General features: G+C 35.1%; 1 protein-coding gene across 3 annotated transcripts in view; it reads left to right on the top strand.

Annotated features, from left to right (window-relative positions):
* Nucleotides 1-22,997, top strand: part of RAB3GAP1 (RAB3 GTPase activating protein catalytic subunit 1) — a 111,770-nt gene that overhangs the window by 65,036 nt on the left and 23,737 nt on the right. For all 3 annotated transcript variants that reach the window (XR_006962592.1, XM_047082178.1, XM_047082179.1), the window contains 9 exons: nt 1,869-1,937; nt 3,459-3,532; nt 6,192-6,284; nt 6,765-6,934; nt 8,957-9,046; nt 10,194-10,366; nt 11,552-11,606; nt 11,852-12,211; nt 21,519-21,656. Coding sequence is in view for 2 of the 3 variants with exons in the window: in XM_047082178.1 (XP_046938134.1) it covers nt 1,869-1,937; nt 3,459-3,532; nt 6,192-6,284; nt 6,765-6,934; nt 8,957-9,046; nt 10,194-10,366; nt 11,552-11,606; nt 11,852-12,211; nt 21,519-21,656 (1,222 nt within the window). In the remaining variant the exon portion in view is untranslated. The remainder of the gene's footprint in view (nt 1-1,868; nt 1,938-3,458; nt 3,533-6,191; nt 6,285-6,764; nt 6,935-8,956; nt 9,047-10,193; nt 10,367-11,551; nt 11,607-11,851; nt 12,212-21,518; nt 21,657-22,997) is intronic.

Raw genomic sequence — 22,997 nt, 5'->3', positions numbered from 1 at the left:
TAAACATTGAGGGGCATGTGCCCCTTGGAAACAGTACACCTGTATCCCTTGGATAAATACCTAGTAGTGCAATTGCTGGGTCATAGGGTAGTTCTATTTTTAATTTTTTGAGGAACCTCCATACTGTTTTCCAGAGTGGCTGCACCAGTTTGTATTCCCACCAACAATGCAAAAGAGATCCTCTGTCTCCACATCCTCGCCAACATCTGTTGTTGCCTGAATTGTTAATGTAAGCCATTCTGACAGGTGTGAGGTGGTATCTCATTGTGGTTTTGATTTGTATTTCCCTGATGATGAGTGATGTTGAGCATTTTTTCATGTGTCAGTTGGCCATCTGGATGTCTTCTTTGGAGAAATGTCTATTCATGTCTTTTGCCCATTTCTTCACTAGATTATTTGTTTTTTGTGTGTTGAGTGTGATGAGTTCTTTTTAGCTTTTGGATTCTGACCCTTTATCTGATATGTCATTTGCAAATATTTTCTCCCATTCCATCGGTTGCCTTTTAGTTTTGCTGATTGTTTGCTTTGCTGTGCAGAAGCTTTTTATTTTGATGAGGTCCCAATAGTTCAGTTTTGCTTTTGTTTCCCTTGCCTTCAGAGACGTGTTGAGTAAGAAATTGCTGTGGCCAAGATCAAAGAGGTTTTTGCCTGCTTTCTCCTCGAGGATTTTGATTGCTTCCTGTCTTACATTTAGGTCTTTCATCCATTTTGAGTTTATTTTTGTGTATGGTTTAAGAGAGTGGTCCAGGTTCATTCTTCTGCATGTCGCTGTCCAGTTTTCCAACACCGCTTGCTGAAGAGACTGTCTTTATTCCATTGGATATTCTTTCCCGCTTTGTCAAAGATTAGTTGTCCATACGTTTGTGGGTCCATTTCTGGTTTCTCTATTCTGTTCCATTGATCTGAGTGTTTGTTTTTGTGCCAGTATCATACTTGGCACAATCTTGATGATTACAGCTTTGTATTACAGCTTGAAGTCCAGGATTGTGATGCCTCCTGCTTTGGTTTTCTTTTTCAAGATTGTTTGGCTATTTGGGGTCTTTTCTGGTTCCATAAAATTTTAGGATTGTTTGTTCTAGCTCTGTGACGAATGCTGGTATTTTGATAGGTATTGCATTGAATATGTAGGTTGCTTAGGGTAGTATTGACATTTTAACAACATTTGTTCTTCCTATCCAGGAGCGTGGAATATTTTCATTTTTTTGTGTCTTTGATTTCTTTCATAAGCTTTCTATAGTTCCTGAAAACTATAGTTTTCTGTATTTTTTTTTTAATTGTTTTGAGAGAGAGAGAGAGTCCCAACTGACTCCACACTGTTAGCACAGAGCCCATAGTGGTACTAGAACCCACCAACTGTGAGATCACGACCTGAGCCAAGATCAAGAGTTGGATGCTTAACTGACTGAACCACCTAGGCGCCCCTAGCATGTTTTTTTTTTTTAAAGTTATTTTAATGTTTATTTATTTTTGAGAGAGACACAGCATGGGTGGGGGGAAGAGTAGATAGAGGAAGACACAGATCGCAAGCAGGCTTCAGGCTCTGAGCTGTCAGCACAGAGCCCGACACAGGGCTGGAATTCACAAACTGTGAGATCATGACCAGAGCTGAAGTTGGACACTTAACCAACTGAACCCACCCAGGTGCCCCTAGCATGGGTTTTTAATATCTGTAAGATAGTAACTTCATATGGGTGTGCTAAACTAGTTGTCTCCTGTTTTATGGTAGTGTAAGTAGCACCACTTTTAACCTAATTATATGTGCATTTCTGTTTATTTACTTAGAATACATTTCTAGAAATAGAATTGCTGAGTCAGAGGATATACATACAATATCAAAGCTTTTGGATATATTTTATGTTTTATTTTAGTGAACTCCATTTAGCAACTACATGGCCTCACCTGACTGAAGGTATCATTGTGGATAATGATGTTTATTCGTAAGTATTTAAGAGTTATTACATTGAGTATTATATTTATTCAGTAGAATAAATTAACTGCCAGGTGGTTAGCAACTTTCCTTTTTCTTTATATCAGCTTCTGATAAGGTTAGTTGATTTTTCTACTTTAAAGATTGCTTTTTAGACTGATTAAGTATGTATTAGAGATGTGTTTTAAGCTGCTGACTTTGGGGATGTGATCTTTAGCTCAGGGATAATGAAGAATCTTTTTTTTTAAGTTTTTATTTTAATTCCAGTTAACATATATATTAGTTTCAAGTTTAAATATAGTAATTCAACACTTCCATACATGACCTATGCTCATCACGAGTATACTTCTTAATTCCCACTGCCTATTTAACTCCCCCCTCCACCCAAACAATCTTAGTCTTACTTTGTTTTAGCAAGGATGTCTCTAAGCAGATTCTCTAAGCAGGGATTCAGTGCATAATTCTTTTGAATTTTTTTAGCTGGTTAGAAGCATTTCCTGAAATACTTTAAGAAATAATGGTCATCAGAATGTGCAGGAGTAATACTTGATCATTAAATGTCATAAGTAACAAAACATGTCAGTCATGTACTCTTGTGTGATGGAAACAACTAAAAAATTATAGCAGGTATTATCTAGGAAGAATGTGGAGAAAGAGGAACACCATTTTAGTACTTTCTCATGCATGATGCAAACAGTGAGAAGTAGGACACTTTTTTTGTTGTAGTTGAAATAAATGTATTGTGTTTGTTAATATTAAAAAAATTACATGAGCTTTCTTAATTAGATAAGTTAGATGGGTATAGAGAAGAAAATAAGGACTACATAGAAACCTATTACTTTAAAAATAGCATTTTGGGGTGTATCCTTTTTTTAAAAATTGAGTTATAATTGATATGTAACATTCTATTTCACATGTACAGCAGAATGATTCCGTAGTTGTGTGGGAGTATATCTTTTTAAAGTTTAAGTTTACATATTTGCTTTATTTAGTGTATTACTTTACATTCTTATGCCTGTAAATATAGGTCTGTGTTGTTATTTTTAAAATTGCTGCATAGTATTCCATTAAGTGTATGCACAGTAATCTATTTAGTTGAGAAAATAGGGCACTTTTGATCTTGTGCAAATTCTTGTGGTCTTTGTTTTTAATACTGTTACAAAGTGATGAAGGTGATTGTGCATACTTGCTTGTTTCTTGTTTCTTTTTTAGTATTCCTAAAATTAATTGTTTTATTAGATTATCAGTGTATATTGCCTGTTCAGAATAATTTTCATATGTGTGCTTTGATTATTCTGTTTTGATTGTGGTTTTTCCTTTTGTAGTTTTTTGTCTATAAACTTTGACTTCTTAAGATTATATATTTTTTAAAACTTATCCAAATGACTTTATGCATCCAAGTAACAGTAAGTTTAAGGGAGGCAAAATGGATTGCTTGTCGTTTTATATAATTAATTAGACTGCATTTTGATAAATTGATGAGTTGCAGATTGTCATAATTAGGATCTTCCATTTATTGTTTTGCATTTAGTGATTTGGATCCTATTCAGGCTCCCCATTGGTCTGTTAGAGTTCGAAAAGCTGATAATCCTCAGTGTTTGCTAGGTAAGACATACATCTGTTACTTTCTTGAAATTATGTTCTTTCCCCACCATTCTGCCTGTCTTCTGGATTAGGAAGACTGAATGTATTCTTTATACTTTATTTCACCTATCAAAAGGGTATATTTGGGTTTTTTTGTGTGTGATCTCAGGTAACATCACTGTAAAAGAAATCTTTGCCAACAGTAACACACCCTAGTTACTCTTAAATAGCACTAGCAGGATTTCTTTCTCATCTTTTAGCTTTAACCAGTTTATACCTCAGAATGCTTGGATGTTTTCTCGTGATCTGAGTTTTATTCTTCTAATGCTTTTATGTCACTCCCTTTTTTTCCTCTTGTGGCAGTTTGCATCTTCCATTCTTGTTAGTGCAGCACTTTCTGTGTTTTGTCATCCTCTGGACCTGTGGTATATGATGGAAGGAATACTGATTTGACAGTCTAATTAGAGCCCCTCCATAGAGTTGGACCACGTCTGCAAACTTGTTTTCTGATAGAGGAAAAGAGGTGTAAATAATACTGTACGTCTCATAGGCTTATTTGAAAATCAAGTGAAATACTAGAAATACTTTGAAAAATGTTGATTTGCCATTGAAATAATATTATTGTATCCCATATCTGGCATTATCATTCTCTTATTATTTTGGTAGGTGTATCTCTTTGATGAAGTCTTTTGAACCCATCTCTCCTCAGTGTGTCTTTGCATTTTTTTCTCACATTTAGTACACATGAAAATATTTTCTCCATTTCCATGTTCATCCAAGCCAGTTCACTCTGTATAACCTGATATATTACCATTCAACAAATGGAGTTACTACATATTTACTGATGACAGTAATGATGCATTTCTCTAAAGCATCATTTTTTGGGGTTCTTTAAAATTAATCATATGCTAGAGGTGACTGGGTGGCTCAGTTGGTTAAGCTTCCAGCTTCGGCTCAGGTCATGATCTCATGGTTCATGAGTTCGAGCCCTGCATCGGGCTCTATGCTGACAGCTTGGAGCCTGGAGCCTACTTTAGATTCTGGGTCTGCCTCTTTCTCTGTTCCTCCACCACTCACTCTTTCTCTCTCAAAAATAAAGATCACACTGTCTTTCTCTCTCTCTCAAAAATAAATAAAGATTTAAAAAAAATTAATCATATGCTCTTCATTAAATGCTAACTAGCATTTGACATGTTTTGCTAATTATAGAATGGTGAATACAAAGATGTATAAGGTAAAATTCCTTCCATTGGTGAATCTGTCTTGGGGTATTAGGAAGATGGTAGAGGGTTGATATTAAGAGTTTTAGAATTGGATAGACCTTATTTTAAGTCTTAGGTCTGTCAGTTTGAGCAAGTTTCACTAATTTCTTCTCAGTAAAATAGAGATAACCACAGTATATACATAGAGGTCTTGAGAGGATCAAATATGATTGGGCACAAGTGTGTTTGTGTATCACATTTAATACAGTGCTTATCATATAGTAAATGCTCAATAGTTTCTCTTGCTTATTCATTGAATTATTAAATTGTTAAATTTATTTACTAAATTGTTTCCTAGTTTCTTATTGTTCCTCGTCCACTGACTTCTGATAATTGCAGAGGACCTTAGAATTTAAGTATTCTCATTTTAAGGGGTTCCTGGTTGGCTTAATCGGTTAAGCATCTGACTTACGCTCAGGTCATGATCTCACAGTTCCTGGGTTCCAGCCCTGTCTCTGTGCTAACAGCTCAGAGCCTGGAGCCTGCTTTGGATTCTGTGTCTTTCTCTCTCTGCCCCTCCCCTGCTCATGCTCTCTCTTTTTCTCAAAAATGAATAAAAAACATTAAAAGATTTTAAAAAATGTATTCTCATTTTAAGTTATTGTTCCATAATCCCACCCAACCTCTTTGATTTTATACATTTATATGACTAGATTATAGGACTCTATAGTCATATATAATTGACTAGAATCGTGTAGTTTATATAATTGAATTATAGGATTATCTTACTTTTCTGAAGAAGTCCAGAAAGTGTTCTAGATTTACTTAGAACTAGTTGGTGAATTCTAAAACATAGATGTCCTTGTTATCTTGTATTGTGTAGGAATTTTAGTACTGATGGTTCTGGTTAAACACTAATTTTTTGTACAAACATCTTACTGCAGCTCTTTAGAAAATATCAAATCTTTTCCCCTTTATAATAATGACATAAAGTCTACCATTAATATACAGCTGAAGGTAAAATAATTTTATACTATCTAATTTCTTAATCTTCTAGAAACATATCTTTAGAATTTCTTTTTATTTTAATTTTTTAATGGACTCAGAGGTCTAGAAGGGTGGCAGTTAGGGTGACATTATGTGCATATAGTAATATTCTTGTTACTTCTACAACTCAGAACAGATATTATTTATCTTATTCAGGTACATAGTAAGTACATAATATTTTTAGGTGCAGTTACTTTTCCTTTCATTCTAGAAAGAATTCTGAGGAAAAACTTTTTTAATATCCTAGGACATGGAGAGAAAGGAAGAACAAGGCTACCTTTGACATAGGATTAATTTTTGTCTTGGGTGGAAAAACTGGTTTATTTTTCTACCACATATTAGTTCTAGCTTTTGTGAAAAGACATACTTTAATTTGTAGAACTGATTTCTTTTAGTTAAGTCAAAGATGAGTAACATTTTTTTCTGCGTAGGTGATTTTGTCACTGAATTTTTTAAAATTTGCCGTCGAAAGGAGTCAACTGATGAGATTCTTGGACGATCCACATTTGAGGAAGAAGGGAGAGGTGACCTACTTTCTGTTCTTTTTTTTTTTTTTTTTTTTTTAAGTTACTTTCAAATGTCTAACCCTTTTTCCTTGGCACATTTTTCTGGCAACTTTTCATCTATTTTCACATTTGAATGAAGTTGGAAAAGGAAGTTTTGATGGACTAGACTGCTACCGTTTCTCTCCAGGTTATACCCTGAGCTTAAAACATTAAGCACTTTTAATAAATTCTTTCTACCAAAAATGTAAGATATTTTGTATAGCAGGGTTTTTAAAGGTTTATTTTTGAACTTCTGGGGAGAAATGATTTGTGTTATACCATTGTCAATCATGGATGCATATAAAGCTGAATATGTGTATTAAAATTTTAGAATTCTGAGATGATATAACACCAGTGAAAAGAGTGACTAAAATATTTTATACAATCAACTGTTTGCTCATCGCTTTTACTTGCTAAGGTTGGTGATATAATGTGTATTTGTTTCTATTCTTTTTATAGAAATTGCTGATATAACTCATGCTTTGTCAAAGTTGACAGAGCCAGCACCGGTTCCAATTCATAAATTATCAGTTTCAAATATGGTACATACTGCAAAGAAGAAAATACGAAAACATAGAGGTGTAGAAGAGTCACCACTGAATAATGATGTCCTCAATACTATTCTCTTGGTAACTAAATATAGTGTCTTTGTATGTCTGTGTGCATATTCATTTCTTCATTATCTGTTCAGTTCCTTCTATGTGGCAAGCACAGGATTGGGAATATAAAATGAGTAAAACAAAGTCTCCGAATACAGTGAATTCCCACTGTTGCACGGGAGAAGCCTGGCATAATGGCTGTGAGAACACAGTAGAGGATGTATATTTCTTTTTTTTTTTTAAATTTTTTTTTTTTTTCAACGTTTATTTATTTTTGGGAGAGAGACAGAGCATGAACGGGGGAGGGGCAGAGAGAGAGGGAGACACAGAATCGGAAACAGGCTCCAGGCTCTGAGCCATCAGCCCAGAGCCCGACGCGGGGCTCGAACTCACGGACCGCGAGATCGTGACCCGGCTGAAGTCGGACGCTTAACCGACTGCGCCACCCAGGCGCCCCGGATGTATATTTCTCTACCTGGGCAGTTGGAATCAGGGAAGGCATCATAAAGAGGGGCATTTGAGTTGCATCCTGAAGAGAAGGCTGTAGAAAGAGAGAAACAGCAGAGATGTGAGAAAGCATATTGAACAGTTTGATGTATTGTAGGGTGCTTTTCAGGAACAAGGGCTGGAGAGATAGCAGGTAACCCGCCATACTGAAACACTGGGCTTTATATTGCAGTTTCATACTGTCTTAAGCAGAAGGTCAGCATCAGAGTTGTATTTTTGAAAACTTCCTTTAACAAAAGTCTAGAGAAACTTTTTAGTAAGTACTAGAAGGAGCTTAGGTGTCTGTTAGGTATAGAGTGGTGGAACAGGCCCAGCCTGGGCCCACCAGGGTTTAATCCTGACTTACTATATAATTTTGAAGAAGTCATTTAATTTCAGTTTCGTCATCTATAAATGAGGGTAATAAAACCCTGTGAGTTTGCTGGGAGGATTAAAGGACCTTCTGTTATGCGCCTGGCATATAATAGGCCTCTGATAAATGATAGCTGTTCTTACTATAATTGTAGTTATAATAATACTTCTGGCTATTTTTGCATTAAGACCATCTTGGAAACAACCTTTGAGTAGTGGAAAGAAGAGAATACAGGACTTGCAAACTTGATGTTGATCTCATCTGTGCCATTAATCTGAATGAGCCTCTTAACCACATTTTCAGTTTGTATATCTGTAGGAAGTGGGCAGTAACACACAATGGTATTAGTAGGATATTGTTTGCAAATGTACTTGGTAGTGAGAGTTGGTACATAGTAGTTCCTCTAAATTAAAAAAAAAAATGTCTTGGCATGTTCTGTAATGTGTGGCAACATGTGCATAGTAAAAGGAATCACAAGTCAGCAGTACCACAAAACACTTGGGAGGAACAGTGTAAAAAAGACTGAAAAGTGAAAGGACTGAAAATAAATTTTTGCACAGAAGGCCCTTCTTAAGAATATATCCTTAGAGATTTTATTCTAGTTATTTAGCTTGGCTGTCATATGCACTGTTTTTTTGTTGTGTTTTGTTTTTTGTTTTTTGCTTTTTTTACTATTCCTACACACACATAAACCACATTGAAAAGATAAACTGGTCATTATAGGTTTAGGCAGCTTCCCACTTTCAAGGGGTATTTTGTAAAGTTATGGTGTTAAATATCATACTCTTAATATTTCATGTGTGAAAACTCATGGATGATACAACTTCATGGAACCTCATGAATATATGGATGTTTAAAATTTTTCTCTTATGTTTTATCTTTAATACTTTTAAGGAGATTTAATGATCTTGGATCATAATGAAGAAATTTTGGTTTTGCATTGTTTAGTTTACAAATCCAGGTGGTTACATTGGAGGAAAATCTCTGATTTCCAAAATTGGCTAATTGCTGAAACTGTATTTTCAAAGAAAAACAAAAAATATTTGGTACAGTGTAGAACCACTGGCCAGTACAGTGAGAACATTTCCATTTTTAACAGCAAAACCATTAAAAAATAAAATAGTATTTATATGAGTTATGAATATACACAAAGTAGTAAATTTGGTTGAAATGTGTTTTTTTTTCCTTCTAAGTTCTTATTCCCTGATGCTGCTTCTGAGAAACCATTAGATGGAAGTTCTGCAGTAGATAATAATAATCCTCTATCAGAGAGTGAAGAATATGTAAGTTGGTTGGAGTTTAATATTAAAATATTTAAAATGTATTGAATTTCTAGAGGTTGCTTTATTGCCAGTTTGGTGGCATAAGGATCATTTTATTTTATTATTTATTTTATTTTATTTTATTTTATTTTATTTTATTTTATTTTATTTTATTTTATTTTATTTTTTTAACCTTTTTTAAAAATTTATTTACTTAAGAGACAGAGTGAGCAAGCAGGAGAGAGAGTGAGGGAGAGAGAGAGAGAGAGACTATCCCAGGTAGGCTCCATGTTGTTAGCACAGAGCCTGATGTGGGTCTGTATCTCACAAACCATGAGATCATGACCTGAGCTGAAATCAAGAGTTGGGGACGCTTAACAGACTGAGCCTTCCAGGTGCCCTGGATCTTTGTATTTTAAAAATCACCTTAGGAAAATTTGAGTAGACATCATGGCCTCCACTCAGATTATGACCTATTACATTGGCCATTGATCTGTATTTTGGGTAGTAAGAGCTTTTCTGGAAACAGTGAAAAAAATAAATATATTGTGCATGATTGTAGGATTTCTTTCATTGTAGACTTTTTGTAAACTTAACATTTTGATGTTTTGCAACAGTTTCTTTTTCAAAACTAGACAGTGAGTGGAGAACTAATGAAATAAACTGTATAAAATGAAGTAAAATTTTCATGTGTTTCTTATCCAAGTCTTGGATAAATTGAGTAATGAGATGTTTAAGGGACAGGTGTAGAGATAAACTATTTTCGGTAGTTACTCTTGGGAACTAGATTTCATGAAATGAGGAAAAACAGGCTTTTTATTTTTAGTTCTGATTTTGTGTGTTTGGTTTTATTAATAAGTTTATATTCATTTATAATTAAAAGATTTTTAAAGCAACATGTTTGGATTACATCTTGAAGATGCCACAGAAGAAATGGAAAGTTCTGACTTTCGCTTCACTGAACTACAGCCTCATTTTTTTGGTCCTTGAAGAAATCTTAAAAACATGGGACTACCTAAAAACAATTTAGGCAGTAATGTATTAAACATTTGATAAAAGCTAGTTTGGTAGGATAGGTTGATTTAGTATTAAAAACTCCCAGTTTTTGGTTACGCCTGCACATATGTTGTTAACAAGTTTTTCTTTGTTTCTGCTTTGTTAAATTCAGAATCTCTACAATCAGTTCAAATCTGCACCATCTGACAGTTTAACGTACAAATTGGCTTTGTGTCTTTGTATGATCAATTTCTACCATGGAGGATTGAAGGGAGTGGCACACCTCTGGCAGGAATTTGTTCTTGAAATGCGTTTCAGATGGGAAAATAACTTTCTGATTCCAGGGTAATAATTTCAATTTCTGTTTGTATACTTAGGCTTTTTGTTTGTTAGAAGAATTATACTTTTGATACATTAATTCTCCTCTTCTAGGAAATCTGCCCTAAGAAAGTGGTAAGACATTTTGAACATGATTTATATTCACAGGTGTTCATTGTGTCAGATTTATAATAGGGAAAAAAAGGGAAGCAACCTAAGTACCAAACATAAAAGAGTAGCGTAAATCATAATGTATGTCTACAATGGAAAGTTATGGACCTATTACAAGTTTTTTCCAAAAATCTGCTAACATAGAAAATGATCACAATATTTGCAAGAAAGTAGATTATAGTGTTGTGTACACTAAGTGCTTTCAGTTTTGCTTATCTATATTTATAGAAAAATAATTGGGAAGAAATAAAGCCAAATGTTAACAGAAATTTCCCTGAGTGTGAAATTATATTTTTATTTTTGTTTTTTATAGATTTGTGTATTTTCTAAGTCTTCTATAGTAAACATATTTTTATAGGTGAAGAGAAAACATCTTTAGAGTTCATAAGTTCAGATATTGAACGTTGCCTGTAATTTTTTTTTGTGGATTTATGTTGACATTTCACTTAATAAAATAGCTACCAAATATTTCGATATTGCATAGGTTACTGCTCATCTACCCATACTAAGGCAGAATTATAATATGAGTAATATGAAATGGTGATTGAGCCAAAAATATTTATACTTGTGTCAGTTGCTAGTCTCTCTTAGCTGGATTATCTCTTGGCTGATTATTGGAAACCTAGTGGTGTAGAAGAGGTGGTTTAAGCTTCCCTTGGCAAAGAGAGGTGGAGATCAGTGGTTTTTTATATTGAGAATAATAATTGAGAACTGAATATATAATCTAATCTGTTTTGTATAGTGTGAAACACTGTATCCTAGCTACTTCCTGAGGTGGATTTAGAGACATTTTAAGTTTCTCTTAACTTGAGAGCTATTACTAGTTTGCTATTAAGCTTTGAAAAACATATTCGCTGTTGGTGGACTAGAAGGATAAAACAAATTTTGATCTTTTAGTCTTACTTGCTCCATTTCAATTATCTTACCTGTTGAAATCTTTTGATTTCTTGTCATTATGGTTAAAATTTATAGTAGCAAAGAAATTTGCATACCTGAAATCATTTTACTAAAACTAACTTTTCCCACTACTTTATTTGATAGATTAGCAAGTGGACCCCCAGATCTAAGATGTTGTTTACTGCATCAGAAACTACAGGTAAAGATTTCTCAATGACAGTATCTAAATATGGTCTTAATTTAATTGGAGCTTATTCTAATACTAAATGTAATAATGGGTTATATACTATTCTCATCATGCTACTGTAGATTACTTACAGTTACTGTCATTCACAAGAAGGTCCAGGGAAGGAATGGGAAGGCAGATTAAATATTGAAGAAGTGGATAGGTTTTTATTTAACTGTAACTAATTTAAATACAAATGTTATTTTTGTTTTCTTAAGATGTTAAATTGTTGTATTGAAAGAAAGAAGGCCCGTGATGAGGGGAGAAAGACAAATACTTCAGATATGTTTCCAGGGGATGCTGGAAAAGCTGGAGACCAGCTGGGGCCAGATAATCTAAAAGATACTGATAAGGAAAAGGGAGAGGTTGGAAAATCTTGGGATTCTTGGAGTGACAGTGAAGAAGAATTTTTTGAATGCCTAAGCGATACTGAAGAACTTAAAGGAAATGGACAAGAGAGTGGCAAGAAAGGAGGACCTAAGGAGACAGCAAGTTTAAAACCAGAAGGACGACTACATCAGCATGGAAAACTCACTCTGCTACATAATGGAGAACCACTCTACATTCCAGTGACCCAGGTAGGATATGGACTGGTTCTGTAAGTTTTGATTATTTTTATTTTGTTGTTCGTATCTTCATCCTAGTAGGAAATGGTTGCTTTGGGTAGGAGCAATTCTTTAAGCAGTCTTTGTTCAAAGATCTAAGATTTGAAATCTAAATTAACTATTGGGGGCTTTCAGGTATTTCCATTTCTGAAATTGAGAAATGCTTTGAAGTTTAGGTAAATAGTAGTTCCTTATGGTAAGGTGATCGGTTATTTCTTAAACTAAGTGGTGAGTACACAGGTCTTTAAAAAATAAAATCCAAAAAGAGGAGAGGAGGAACAAAAGTAAAAATCCTTTTATTTATATGACTATTTTTTTTTTATTTTTTTAACGTTTATTTATTATTTAGAGACAGAGAGACATAGAGTGTGAGCAGGGGAGGGGTAGAGAGAGGGGAAGACACAGAATCTGAAGTAGGCTCCACCCTCTGAGCTGTCAGCACAAAGCCCGACATGGGGCTCGAACTCACGAACTGTGAGATCATGACCTGAGCCGAAGACAGTTGCCCAACCAACTGAGCCACCCAGGTGCCCGTATATGATTAGTTTTATCTGTTCAAAAATAAAGTGAAGCCATTTTAAAACATTAGGAAGTAGAACAGAAACAACACAACACCTAAGGTAGAGCAATAGTTTTTTGGGGGTTGTTTTTGCATAAACAACACGTGGGTATGTTTTATTGTGAAAAACCCAGTTTAGAAGTAAAAGCCACTACCCACTAATTCAACTCTCATCTCTAGAAGTAGCCACTATTACTGGTTTGCGTTATAGTTTCTTATACCTGATACTATGCATTGATGTACATACATGTGTATACATATGATACATAGTTTTGTGGATTTTTTTGGTTTGTTTTTAAATGTGTGCATTAAACAACTTTTTGTTTAACCTAATATGTCTTGGGATCTTTCCATGTCAGTACATGTAGATCCACTTTATTTCTTTTTAATTGCTGTCTACTATTCCATGGTGTAGAAGAGCCATAGTTTATTTAACCATTTCCTTCTTGCACAATAGATGTTATTGCTAGATTTTGCTATTACAGTGCTACAGTACAGATTCTTGTAGTTTCTCACATTGTGTGTTCACATTTGAGTGTTTCTTAAGAAAATAAGAAATGGAATTGCTAGATAAGCAGATATACAAGCTATGAAATTGCTCTTCAAAAGGCTGTACCTATTTTATACTCTAGTCAATGGTGAATGTATAGGAATAAGGAAATATTGTTCTCTATTCAGTTTTCCTTTCTTGTTTTCTTCCTTGCACAAATATTTATTGAGTGCCTAATGTATGCCAACTACTGTTCTATAACTTGGGAATTTAGCAGTAAACTTGACAGTAAGGTTCTTGCACTCATGGTACTTACATTCATACTTAATTTTGTTATAAACAATTGATATTACCAGTCATATAAATTTTAGACAGTATGGTGGACAAAAGTATTATCTCAATGTTTTAAATTGTTTTCTCTGATTTTTCATGAACTGAAGCATCATTTAGTATGTTTCTTGGCCATCTTTTCCTTTGACTTGCCTATCATTTTTCATTTAGGTTTCTGACCTCTTCTTACTGATTTGTATTAGTCCTTCATATTTTAGATAGATATAAACCCTTTGTTATATATACTGTACGTGTTTTTTCCTAGTCACTTAAAAAACATTTATTTGCTTGTTTATTGATTTATAAATTATATATAAAGTGCACAAATTTTAAATGTACAGCTTGATGAGTTTTTTCATGTTTAAAAACTCATGTAGCTACCATCCAGATCAAAGTATGAAAAATTCCCATCATCCTGGAACAGTAGTGATCATTAGAACTTACTGTGAAGGTAAAACTGTACATTTCTAGCTCTGTTGTCCAATACTATGTCCATTGAGTGCTTGAAATGTGTATGCAACTGAGGAACTGAATTTTTAATTTTGATAAATTTATTTACATTTAAATAGCCAGATGTATTGGATAGCATAGCTCACTGCTCCCTTCCAGGTAACTCTTTTTGTAACTTTTATCACTATAGCTTAGTTTTGTCAGTTTTTGAATCTCATAAATGAAATTATGTTCTGATTACTTTTTTGTGTTTAACATTAAAAAAAAATTTTTTAATGTTTATTTATTTTGAGAGAGAGAGAGAGAGAGACAGAGCATGAGCAGGGGAGGGGCAGAGAGAGAGGGAGACACAGAATTTGAAGCAGGCTCCAGGCTCTGAGCCGTCAGCACAGAGCTCAAAGCGGGACTCAAAACCATGGACTGAGAGATCATGACCTGAGCCAAAGTTGGACACTTAACTGACATAGCCATCCAGGCGCCCCTACTCTTTTGTGTTTACAATTTTTTTTACATTTATTTAGTTTTGAGAGAGAGAGATAGAGCACAAGTGGGGGAGGGGCAGAGAGAAAAGGAGACACAGAATCTGAAGCAGGCTCCAGGCTCTGAGCTGTCAGCACAGACCCCGACACAGGGCTCGAACCCACAAACCGTGAGATCATGACCTGAGCTGAAGTCGGTTGCTCAACCGACTGAGCCATCCAGGCGCCCCTGTGTTTAAATGGAATCATTCCCACTCTGTGTTGAACTTTTTTTAACTACCACGTGTGAGTTCATCCATATTGTTACCTGAACCAGTATTTGTGTGTGTGTTTTATTACTTTGTAATATTCTATTATGTGAACATGCCACAATTTGCTTGTCCTTTCACCTGCTGATGGAATTTGAGTTGTTGATAGTTTGAGCTATTACAAATAAGTGAACATTCTTATGAGTCTTTCGGTGAACATAGGTTCTTAATTTCTTTTGGATAAATTTCTAAGAGTAGAGTTGTTGTGCCACATGGTAGAAATATATTTTTGCTTTAGTAGATATTGCCAAATTGTCTCCCAGAGTGGCTGAACTAGTTTATATTCCCTCCAACAGTGTATAATACTTGTGGTTTATTCCGCATAATCCCTAACATTTGGTTTGTCACCACTCCCAGGTTTGATGATATGCTAGGAGGACACACAGGACTCAGCACATATATATATAGCCATGTTCATAGCTATAAGCTATTATAGTAAAAGGGTACAAAGCAAAATCAGGAACAAGAGGTGGCCCATGGGACAGAGTTTGAGAAATATCAAATACAGGCTTCCAAGAGCCCTCTCCTCGTGTGGTCACAGTCTCCAGTCTATGGCTTATCTGTTCACTTTCTTAATGATGCCTTTTGTTGAATAGGCATTCTTAATTTTAATAAAGTCTGGTCTGTTAATGTTTATCTTATGGGGACAGTGCTTTGTCTCCCTTTTAAGAAATTTTTAACTACCCCATTGTCCTAGAAATAGTCTCTTATGTTTTCTTCTGGAAGCTTTATTGTTTTACCTATTGCATTTATGTTTGTGATCCACCTCAAATTGACTGTGTTTGGTATGAGGAAGTGGTTGATTCTCTTTTCCCTATAAAGAGATGGAGCTGTGTTCCAACACCATTATTCAAAAGACTTGCTTTTTCCTCACAGAATGGCAGTGGTATCTTTGTTCTAAATCACATGATCATATGTGTGTTGGTCTGTTTCTGGCTATGTATTCTGTCCATTAGTCTCTTTGTCTATCCTTGTGCTAATAATAAACTATTCTACTGTAACTTACGGTCTTTCTGTCATGTAGCATAAATCTTCTAACTTTGTTCTTCAAGATTATCTTGGCTGCCCATTGCATTCTTATGTAAATTTGAGAATCAGCTTTTCATTTTCCACATACAAAATAATCTTGGTGGGATTTCAGTTCATATTGCATTGAATTTATAAATCAACTTAGGGAGAATTGACATCTTAACAATTTTGAGTCCCATGACCATGAAATACTTCTCATTTTATTTAAGGTTTCTTTTACTTTCCCTTATCAGTGTTTTATAGTTTTTAATGTAGAGGTTTTGCATATCTTTTATTATTAGATTTAATTCAAAAGCTTTGTAATTTCTTAAATGTTACAAATGGCATTTTTAAAAATTCCATTTAAGGGGGCCTGGGTGGCTCAGTCAGTTGAGTGTCTCACTCTTCATTTCAGCTCAGGTTATCATCCCAGGGTCTTGAGATTGAACCCTGCATCAGGCTCCATGGTGAGTCATGAAGCCTGCTTAAGATTCTCTCTCTCTCCCTCTGCCACTTTCCCTGTCTTGCCCTCTCTCTCTCAAAAAAAATTTTTTTTCCATTAAAAATTTTTGCCCTGATATGTGGAAACAGTTGATTTTTGTATATGGATTTTGGATCTAGCAATCTAAGTACATTCACTTAATACTTTTAGTAGTTTGTAGATTATTTGGAGTTTTGTTGTTCTTGTTGTTTAGAGAGAGAGGGCACTTACAGTGGGAGAGAGAAGCAGAGGGAGAGAGAGAATCTTAAGCAGGCTCCATGCTCAGCCCAAAACTCAGTGGAGGGCTAGAGATCTCACGACCCTGGGGTCATGACCTGAGCTGAAATCAAGAGTTGGATGCTTAACCAACTGAGCCACCCAGGTGCGCCTGGAGTTTTCTGTAGACACACTCATGTTATCTGCTAATATAGAGAGTTTGAATTTGATTTTCCAACCTTTACACTTTTTAATTCATTTTCATGCCTTATTGTACTGTACCACCAGTGCAGTGTGATTAGTATATGGATACTTTCTCTTGTTCTCAGTATCAGGAAGAAAGCATATAATAATCATTGAGGGTATCTAATAGAGGTATCATTTATCATATCAAGGAAGTTGTCTTCTGTTCCTGGTTTTGAGTTTTTGTGTTTTTTTTTTTTTATGAAGAGGTATTATGTTTTATCAAATGCTTTTCCTTCATATTGAAGTTATCATTAAGATAATTGTAAAACTTATTTATTTTTATTTTTTTTTTAAGTTTACTTATTTCTGAGAGAGAGAGAGAGAGGCAGAGAGGGAGACACAGAATCCGAAGCAGGCTCCAGGCTCCGAGCTGTCAGCACAGAGCCCGATGCGGGGCTTGAACCCACCAACCGTGAGATCATTCCCCGAGCCGAAGTTGGATGCTTAACCAACTGAGCCACCCAGGCGCCCCAAGATAATTGTGAATTTTAAATGAAATAGCACATGATAAGTGAATACAGTTCTAGTTCACAATAAGCACTCAGTTTTTAGTTGTTATTCTTCAGAGGACTTTCTCTTTATATAAGTGGCTAGTATTGCTTCTCAAGAGGCAAGGATTTACTTGAAAGTTTTGTAACAAGTTTTTATATTTTGAAGTGGATTGATTAATAATCATAGAGTTAGGTGTTGGGATGTTTGCTTGATAATTTCAAACATGGATTCTGTTAACTCTGTTGTCCATGCTTATACTATTTCTTTGCCAGGTGGCTATCATTTACAAGATTAATGTTTTTGTTTGATAGGCCTTAGCCTTTTTGCTTTATTCTTTTAAAACTGAATTCTATTTTTTAGGTATTCCATTCTTCATTTTTAGTATTAGGACAGAACATTCTAATGCTAGAAACCGAGAGTGTATTTTTTCTAATTTTGTTTTGGTGCATGCAGTTCGCATTGAGATCTTGTGGTATAAACCTTGGTTTTGGAATCCAATGAAACTAGATTTATATTCTAACACTACCACCTACTAACAGTGTTGCTAGTACAAGCTCTGTTTTCTTTCTGAGCCTTGTTTTAATCTCTAAAAGCAAATAATAATAGATTGGTTTTCATTTTTTAAAATTTTGAGTAAATTTTATTTTTACTTTTTTGTAAGAAGGAATTCTCTCAGCCTCATTATTTTGAGATTCATACATTTTGTTATGTATATAAGTACTTCATTCGTTTTTATTGCTTAGTAGTGTTCCATTGCATGGATATGCCACAGTTTGTTTATCTGTTCGTTTTTTAATGGATATTCTAAAAATGGCCATAAGGAAACTTTGAGAGGTGATGGATAAATTCATTATTTTGATTTTGGTGATTGTTTTATGGGTATGTACTTATCAAATGTACCCTTTAAATGTCGATTTATACTTCACAAAAGTGGTTAAAGAGTTAAGTGGTTCTAATATCACTGATTGACAAGAAGAAAAGGAAAGTATTTCTATCTTGTTCTAAGATATCTCCAGTTTTAAAACACTACCTATTTATTTGTTTAATAAACAAATATTAAATGGTGTGCCTGGGTGGCTCTGTGGTGTGCCTGGGTGGCTCTGTTGTTTGAGCGTCCGACTCTGGCTCAGGTCATGATCTCATGGTCTCACTGTCCGTGAGTTCGAGCCCTGCGTCAGGCTGTGTGCTGATAGCTCAGAGCCTGGAGCCTGTTTCAGATTCTGTGTCTCCCTCTCTCTCTGCTCCTCCCCCACTCATGCTCTGTCTCTGTCTCTGTCTCTCTCTCTCTGCAAAAATAAATACTAAAAAAAAATTTTTTTAAAAAAACAAATATTAAATACCTTAAAAACCAATAACAGTTTGTATCACTCCGGGTTGTTAAGGATTAAACCACATACCGTGTTTAAAAACATTTGTCATGTAAGTGTCCAGCAAAAGTTAATTTTTTTTTTTATGTCTTTTTTCTTTCCAAGTTTTAATTAACAGTATTCTTATTTTTAACGGGCCAGTTGCATATGTATTATCTTCGTTTGATTGGGTTAATGAAGAGTCCAAGAAAGTTATTCTGGAAGCTCAATCTTTATTTTCTTTTCAAAAGGCTATATACTTCCTTTGTTTATTTTAGATGCTTCATTTTTCATATTCAAATTTATTATCTAAATCTAGAATAATTTAAACTTATTTTTTTTCCTCAGCATGCATCATTTTTTTTTGAAATTCATTTTTATATCTTACATTTAGGCAAAGCAGGGCAGATTTTTAGTCTATTTTACTTTCTTTAAAGTTAATCTCACTTAAATTATAATCATTGTATATGTACTTACATAAAATGATTGGAATTCAAAATGATTCCAGTTGAAACACACTTTCACACTTAAGAAATTAGCTTAAAATGTGCCATTAATCAATTGCCTATATCACACACAAAAATAATTTATATAGATCCTTACTTCATAAGAATTTAAGCACTCTTTTGTATTCCTTTCATGTAGATTTAGTTCAACCTAAAATTTATGGTTAGAAAAAGCTTAAAGACTACCCAATATTCTAATGCCAGGGCTAGAAGAGAAAACTATGGAGGATCTGTTAGAGCAAGAGTCGTAAACTAGTGGATTGAACCAAACTAGTAGTTCTCAAGGTTGGCATCAGATTGGTCTGAGATTCTCTCTTCAGTTTGACGCTTCGTCGTTTTGCCCCTTGATCTTGTGTAGGGCACTTGTCTCTGCACCTCTGTTTCATCAGTTGTAAAATGCCCTGACCTCTTCTCAGTGCTCACGTGAGATCGTGTATATGAGAAAGCTTTGGGCATATTTAGAAGGGGTAAATATTTAAGTGTATAGTCCACAGGCTACTTCCTGCTTATATTCCTCTTGATCATGTTCTTTTTCACTTAGAGTTGGCCTGAGATTTCCAGGTAGGAAGGGTTGTCAGTGTCTTTTCAACATGTCATTTCTTTCCTATCATCCTGAGATTGCAGGGCTGTTGGACAATGAAAAGTAGCTCCTTCCTAATGGAAAGACTGAAGGCCTGCTTCACTGGGGTTCATTTTTTAATTTGAGGTATTTTGATAATCAATGTGAAGCTCATAATGAAAACCTAAGTATTTTGTCTCTAATTGCTAGCATTTACTGAGTATATGCCAGGCTTTATTCTTCCTGTGCCTTCCCCTCTCTCTGCCCCTCCCCTGCTCATGCTCTCTCTCTCTCTCTCTCTCTCTCTAAAATAAATAAAACATTAAAAAAAGAAAAAACTTCCAAAAATGAGGAAGATAGAAGAAAACAGTTATTTTGTTTGTTGCTATGTGTTTTGAATGCTATAGCTTTACCATGCTTCTATTTTATTATTGACAGATATTTGTGAAAATTATTTATTTTTATGTCATTCGTTCTCAAATGAGGAGTGATTTTTTGACCCCCCAGGGATATTTGGTGATGCCTGGAAACTTTTTTCTGTTTGTTTGTTTGTTTGTTTTTGTTGTTTTTGAGAGAGAGAGTGTGTGCACATGAGCAAGCAGGGGGAGGGGCAGTGGGAGAGAGAGAATCTGAGGTGGACTCCATATTCAGTTCAGAGCCCGATGCAGGGCTTGATCTCACAACCCTGAGATCATGACCTGAGCTGAAATCAGAAGTCAGATGTTTATCTGACTGAACCACATAGGCACCCCTGGAAACATTTTTTCTTGTCATTAGGTAGAGTGGTGCTGTAAGCATCTGATAGATAGAGGCTATAGATACTGCTAAACATCCTACAATGCGAAGGACACACCCACCACAAAAAAATTATCCAGTCTAAAATGTCATTAGTGCCGAGGCTATGAAACCCTGCTTTACAGTAAGCTCTTGACATCTAGAAGGAATGTATTTATTGTCAAGGTGCTCTAAACACTTACTTCCACTGGGCTTTATCTTACTATGTAGGAATAGAAAAGTCCATGTTTTTCTGGCTTTAACAACGAAGCAGGCAAGCTTTGTTTGGTTAGTCTCTGGATTGTTGAGTGCTTTCATATTTCAGATATAAAATCTAATGGAATCAATTCTCAGAACTTTCCTTAAGTTCCTTTCAGCAGTTTTGAAATGTTTTCTGTCACTCTTATAATGATTCTACAGTTGTATCTTCCTTTAGATTTGCCTTAGCTTCTTTTTTATTTGGGGTTACCATTAAAATATATAATGTCTCTGATTCCTAAAACAAAAATCCAAATACTTCTTGTGGGAATTAGTATTTAGAATGTCTTTGGAACCTAAACTCAAAGCAGCTTTGCCAACATAAGACTTAGTTATTTGGGGTCTTTTAGTTGAGATTCAAATCATTTGCCTTTATTTTAATTTTCATATTTATCAATTTTCTTCTCTTACTAGTTGTAATAAAAACCTGGTTGTAACTAATGATGACACACATAAACATATCATTAGGACTTCATTTCTTATCATTAATTGGCAGGAAAATGTTCAGTGCACCCAAATTCCTGTCTTTTGGCTGTTAATCCTGTCAAGAAAAACATGATAATCTTATTTGTTGGGGGGGGAGGTATGCTGAAAGTCATATTTGTTATTAATTTGTTAATTTTTTATGTAGGTTCTAAAAAACTTGTGAATTTCTCTGAATTCTTTTAAATACAGATTTTGTGACTGCTAGAGATGAAATAATTGTTGTCTTTATTTTTATAGTTCTGCTTTTTCTAAAAAAAGCTGTTCATGAGCTTTGTCCTTTTGTGCTTCACAGGAACCAGCACCTATGACAGAAGATCTGCTGGAGGAGCAGTCGGAGGTTCTAGCTAAATTAGGAACATCAGCAGAAGGGGCTCACCTCCGAGCACGCATGCAGAGTGCCTGTCTGCTCTCAGATATGGAGTCTTTTAAGGTGGGTCACACTGTCAGAGCTTCGGAGTCTGTTTGGAGCTATTCTGGGATGAAGCTGTGAAAGTCACTCTTTAAAGTGGTGTGAAGGCTTGAATGTCTTTTTTATTAAATGTTTTGAGATCATTAGTAGTTACAGCATCCTACGTTTATCTCCTAAAGGTCATAGCCAGACTTGGTTCTTAAATTTAAAACAAGAAAAGAACAATCTTTGAATAGTAGTTGGAAGTTGAGAACTGAATCATTTCTGTATGTGCATTGGAATGTTTTTCTCCTTTATGTGTTTATCCAATTTAATGCACAGCTTTTAGGAAACCCTTAAGATTTAACATAGGCTGCTTGATTATACTCAGTTACAGTCTACTGAAGTTTTGGAGGGAGATATGTAAACAGTTATGTGATGAGTTCACTTAGGAAGGCAGTGTTAGAAAGGTGACTGACTCTACTGAGTGGGTCATGGAGGGGGTTTCTCAGAAGAGTCACTACTTTAGGGTAAGTAGGCATTTGCTACCTGAAGAAGAATATTTTAGGGTTAGATATAGTCCTGTGTTGGAACATAGAGGATTCAGAGAATGGTGACATTTGGCTTATTAGCTTAAAAACCCAGGGATGAAAAAGGTCTTTTTTTTTTTTTTTTTTCAATGTGTATTTATTTATTTTTTATAGAGAAAGCACAAGCAGGGGAGGAGTGGGGGGCAGGGGGGAGGAGGGGACAGAGGATTCGAAGCAGGCTCTGTGCTGACAGCAGCAAGCCTGATGCAGGGCTCGAACTCATGAACCATGAGATATGACTTGAGCTGAAGTCAGCACTCAATCAACTGAGCCATCCAGATGCCCTTGTTTTTGAATTACTTATTCTTGAAAGTAGAGGCAAGGCCATGTATATTAAAACAAACAGAACAAAAACCCCAAGTGGGTAGCCTCGTGGGCCATAGGCCTTCCCTGTGCCTCCTGCTGAAACTCTGAACTGTTTCCCATGCCCAGATTTTCCTCCTTGACCTGCTGCTATCTGTGATGGTCTCCATCTCCCTGTTCCATAGCCTCCAATCAGTCCTGCTTTTGTGCTGTATGCCAACTTGAGTTTAATTTTTTTCAACAGAAACAACTTATGAAAACCTATGTCACTTTTATCTTCCCTGTTAGCAGATTGTAGGACAGTAAAAGGGAATGCTTTTATTCCCTGCTTATTTCCCCCATCTTTACCAAAAGAAAAAAAAGTCTTTAGTAAACTTCTTGATAGGTACATGTTTTTCTTAGAGACTAAGAAGATAGGGAATATCTGTGCGTTTTGTTCTGCCATGAGACAAAAGAGATGTATTGTTTTAAAACAAAATAGTAACAGTGG

The sequence above is a fragment of the Lynx rufus genome, unplaced genomic scaffold (assembly GCF_022079265.1).
Source record: "Lynx rufus isolate CCGP_SWC_20201006 ecotype Redwood Valley unplaced genomic scaffold, mLynRuf1.p SCAF_2, whole genome shotgun sequence".
NCBI classification, from domain to species: domain Eukaryota; kingdom Metazoa; phylum Chordata; class Mammalia; order Carnivora; family Felidae; genus Lynx; species Lynx rufus.
The sequence above is the reverse complement of the archived record's forward strand: the minus strand, read 5'-3'. Positions and strand labels throughout refer to the sequence as shown.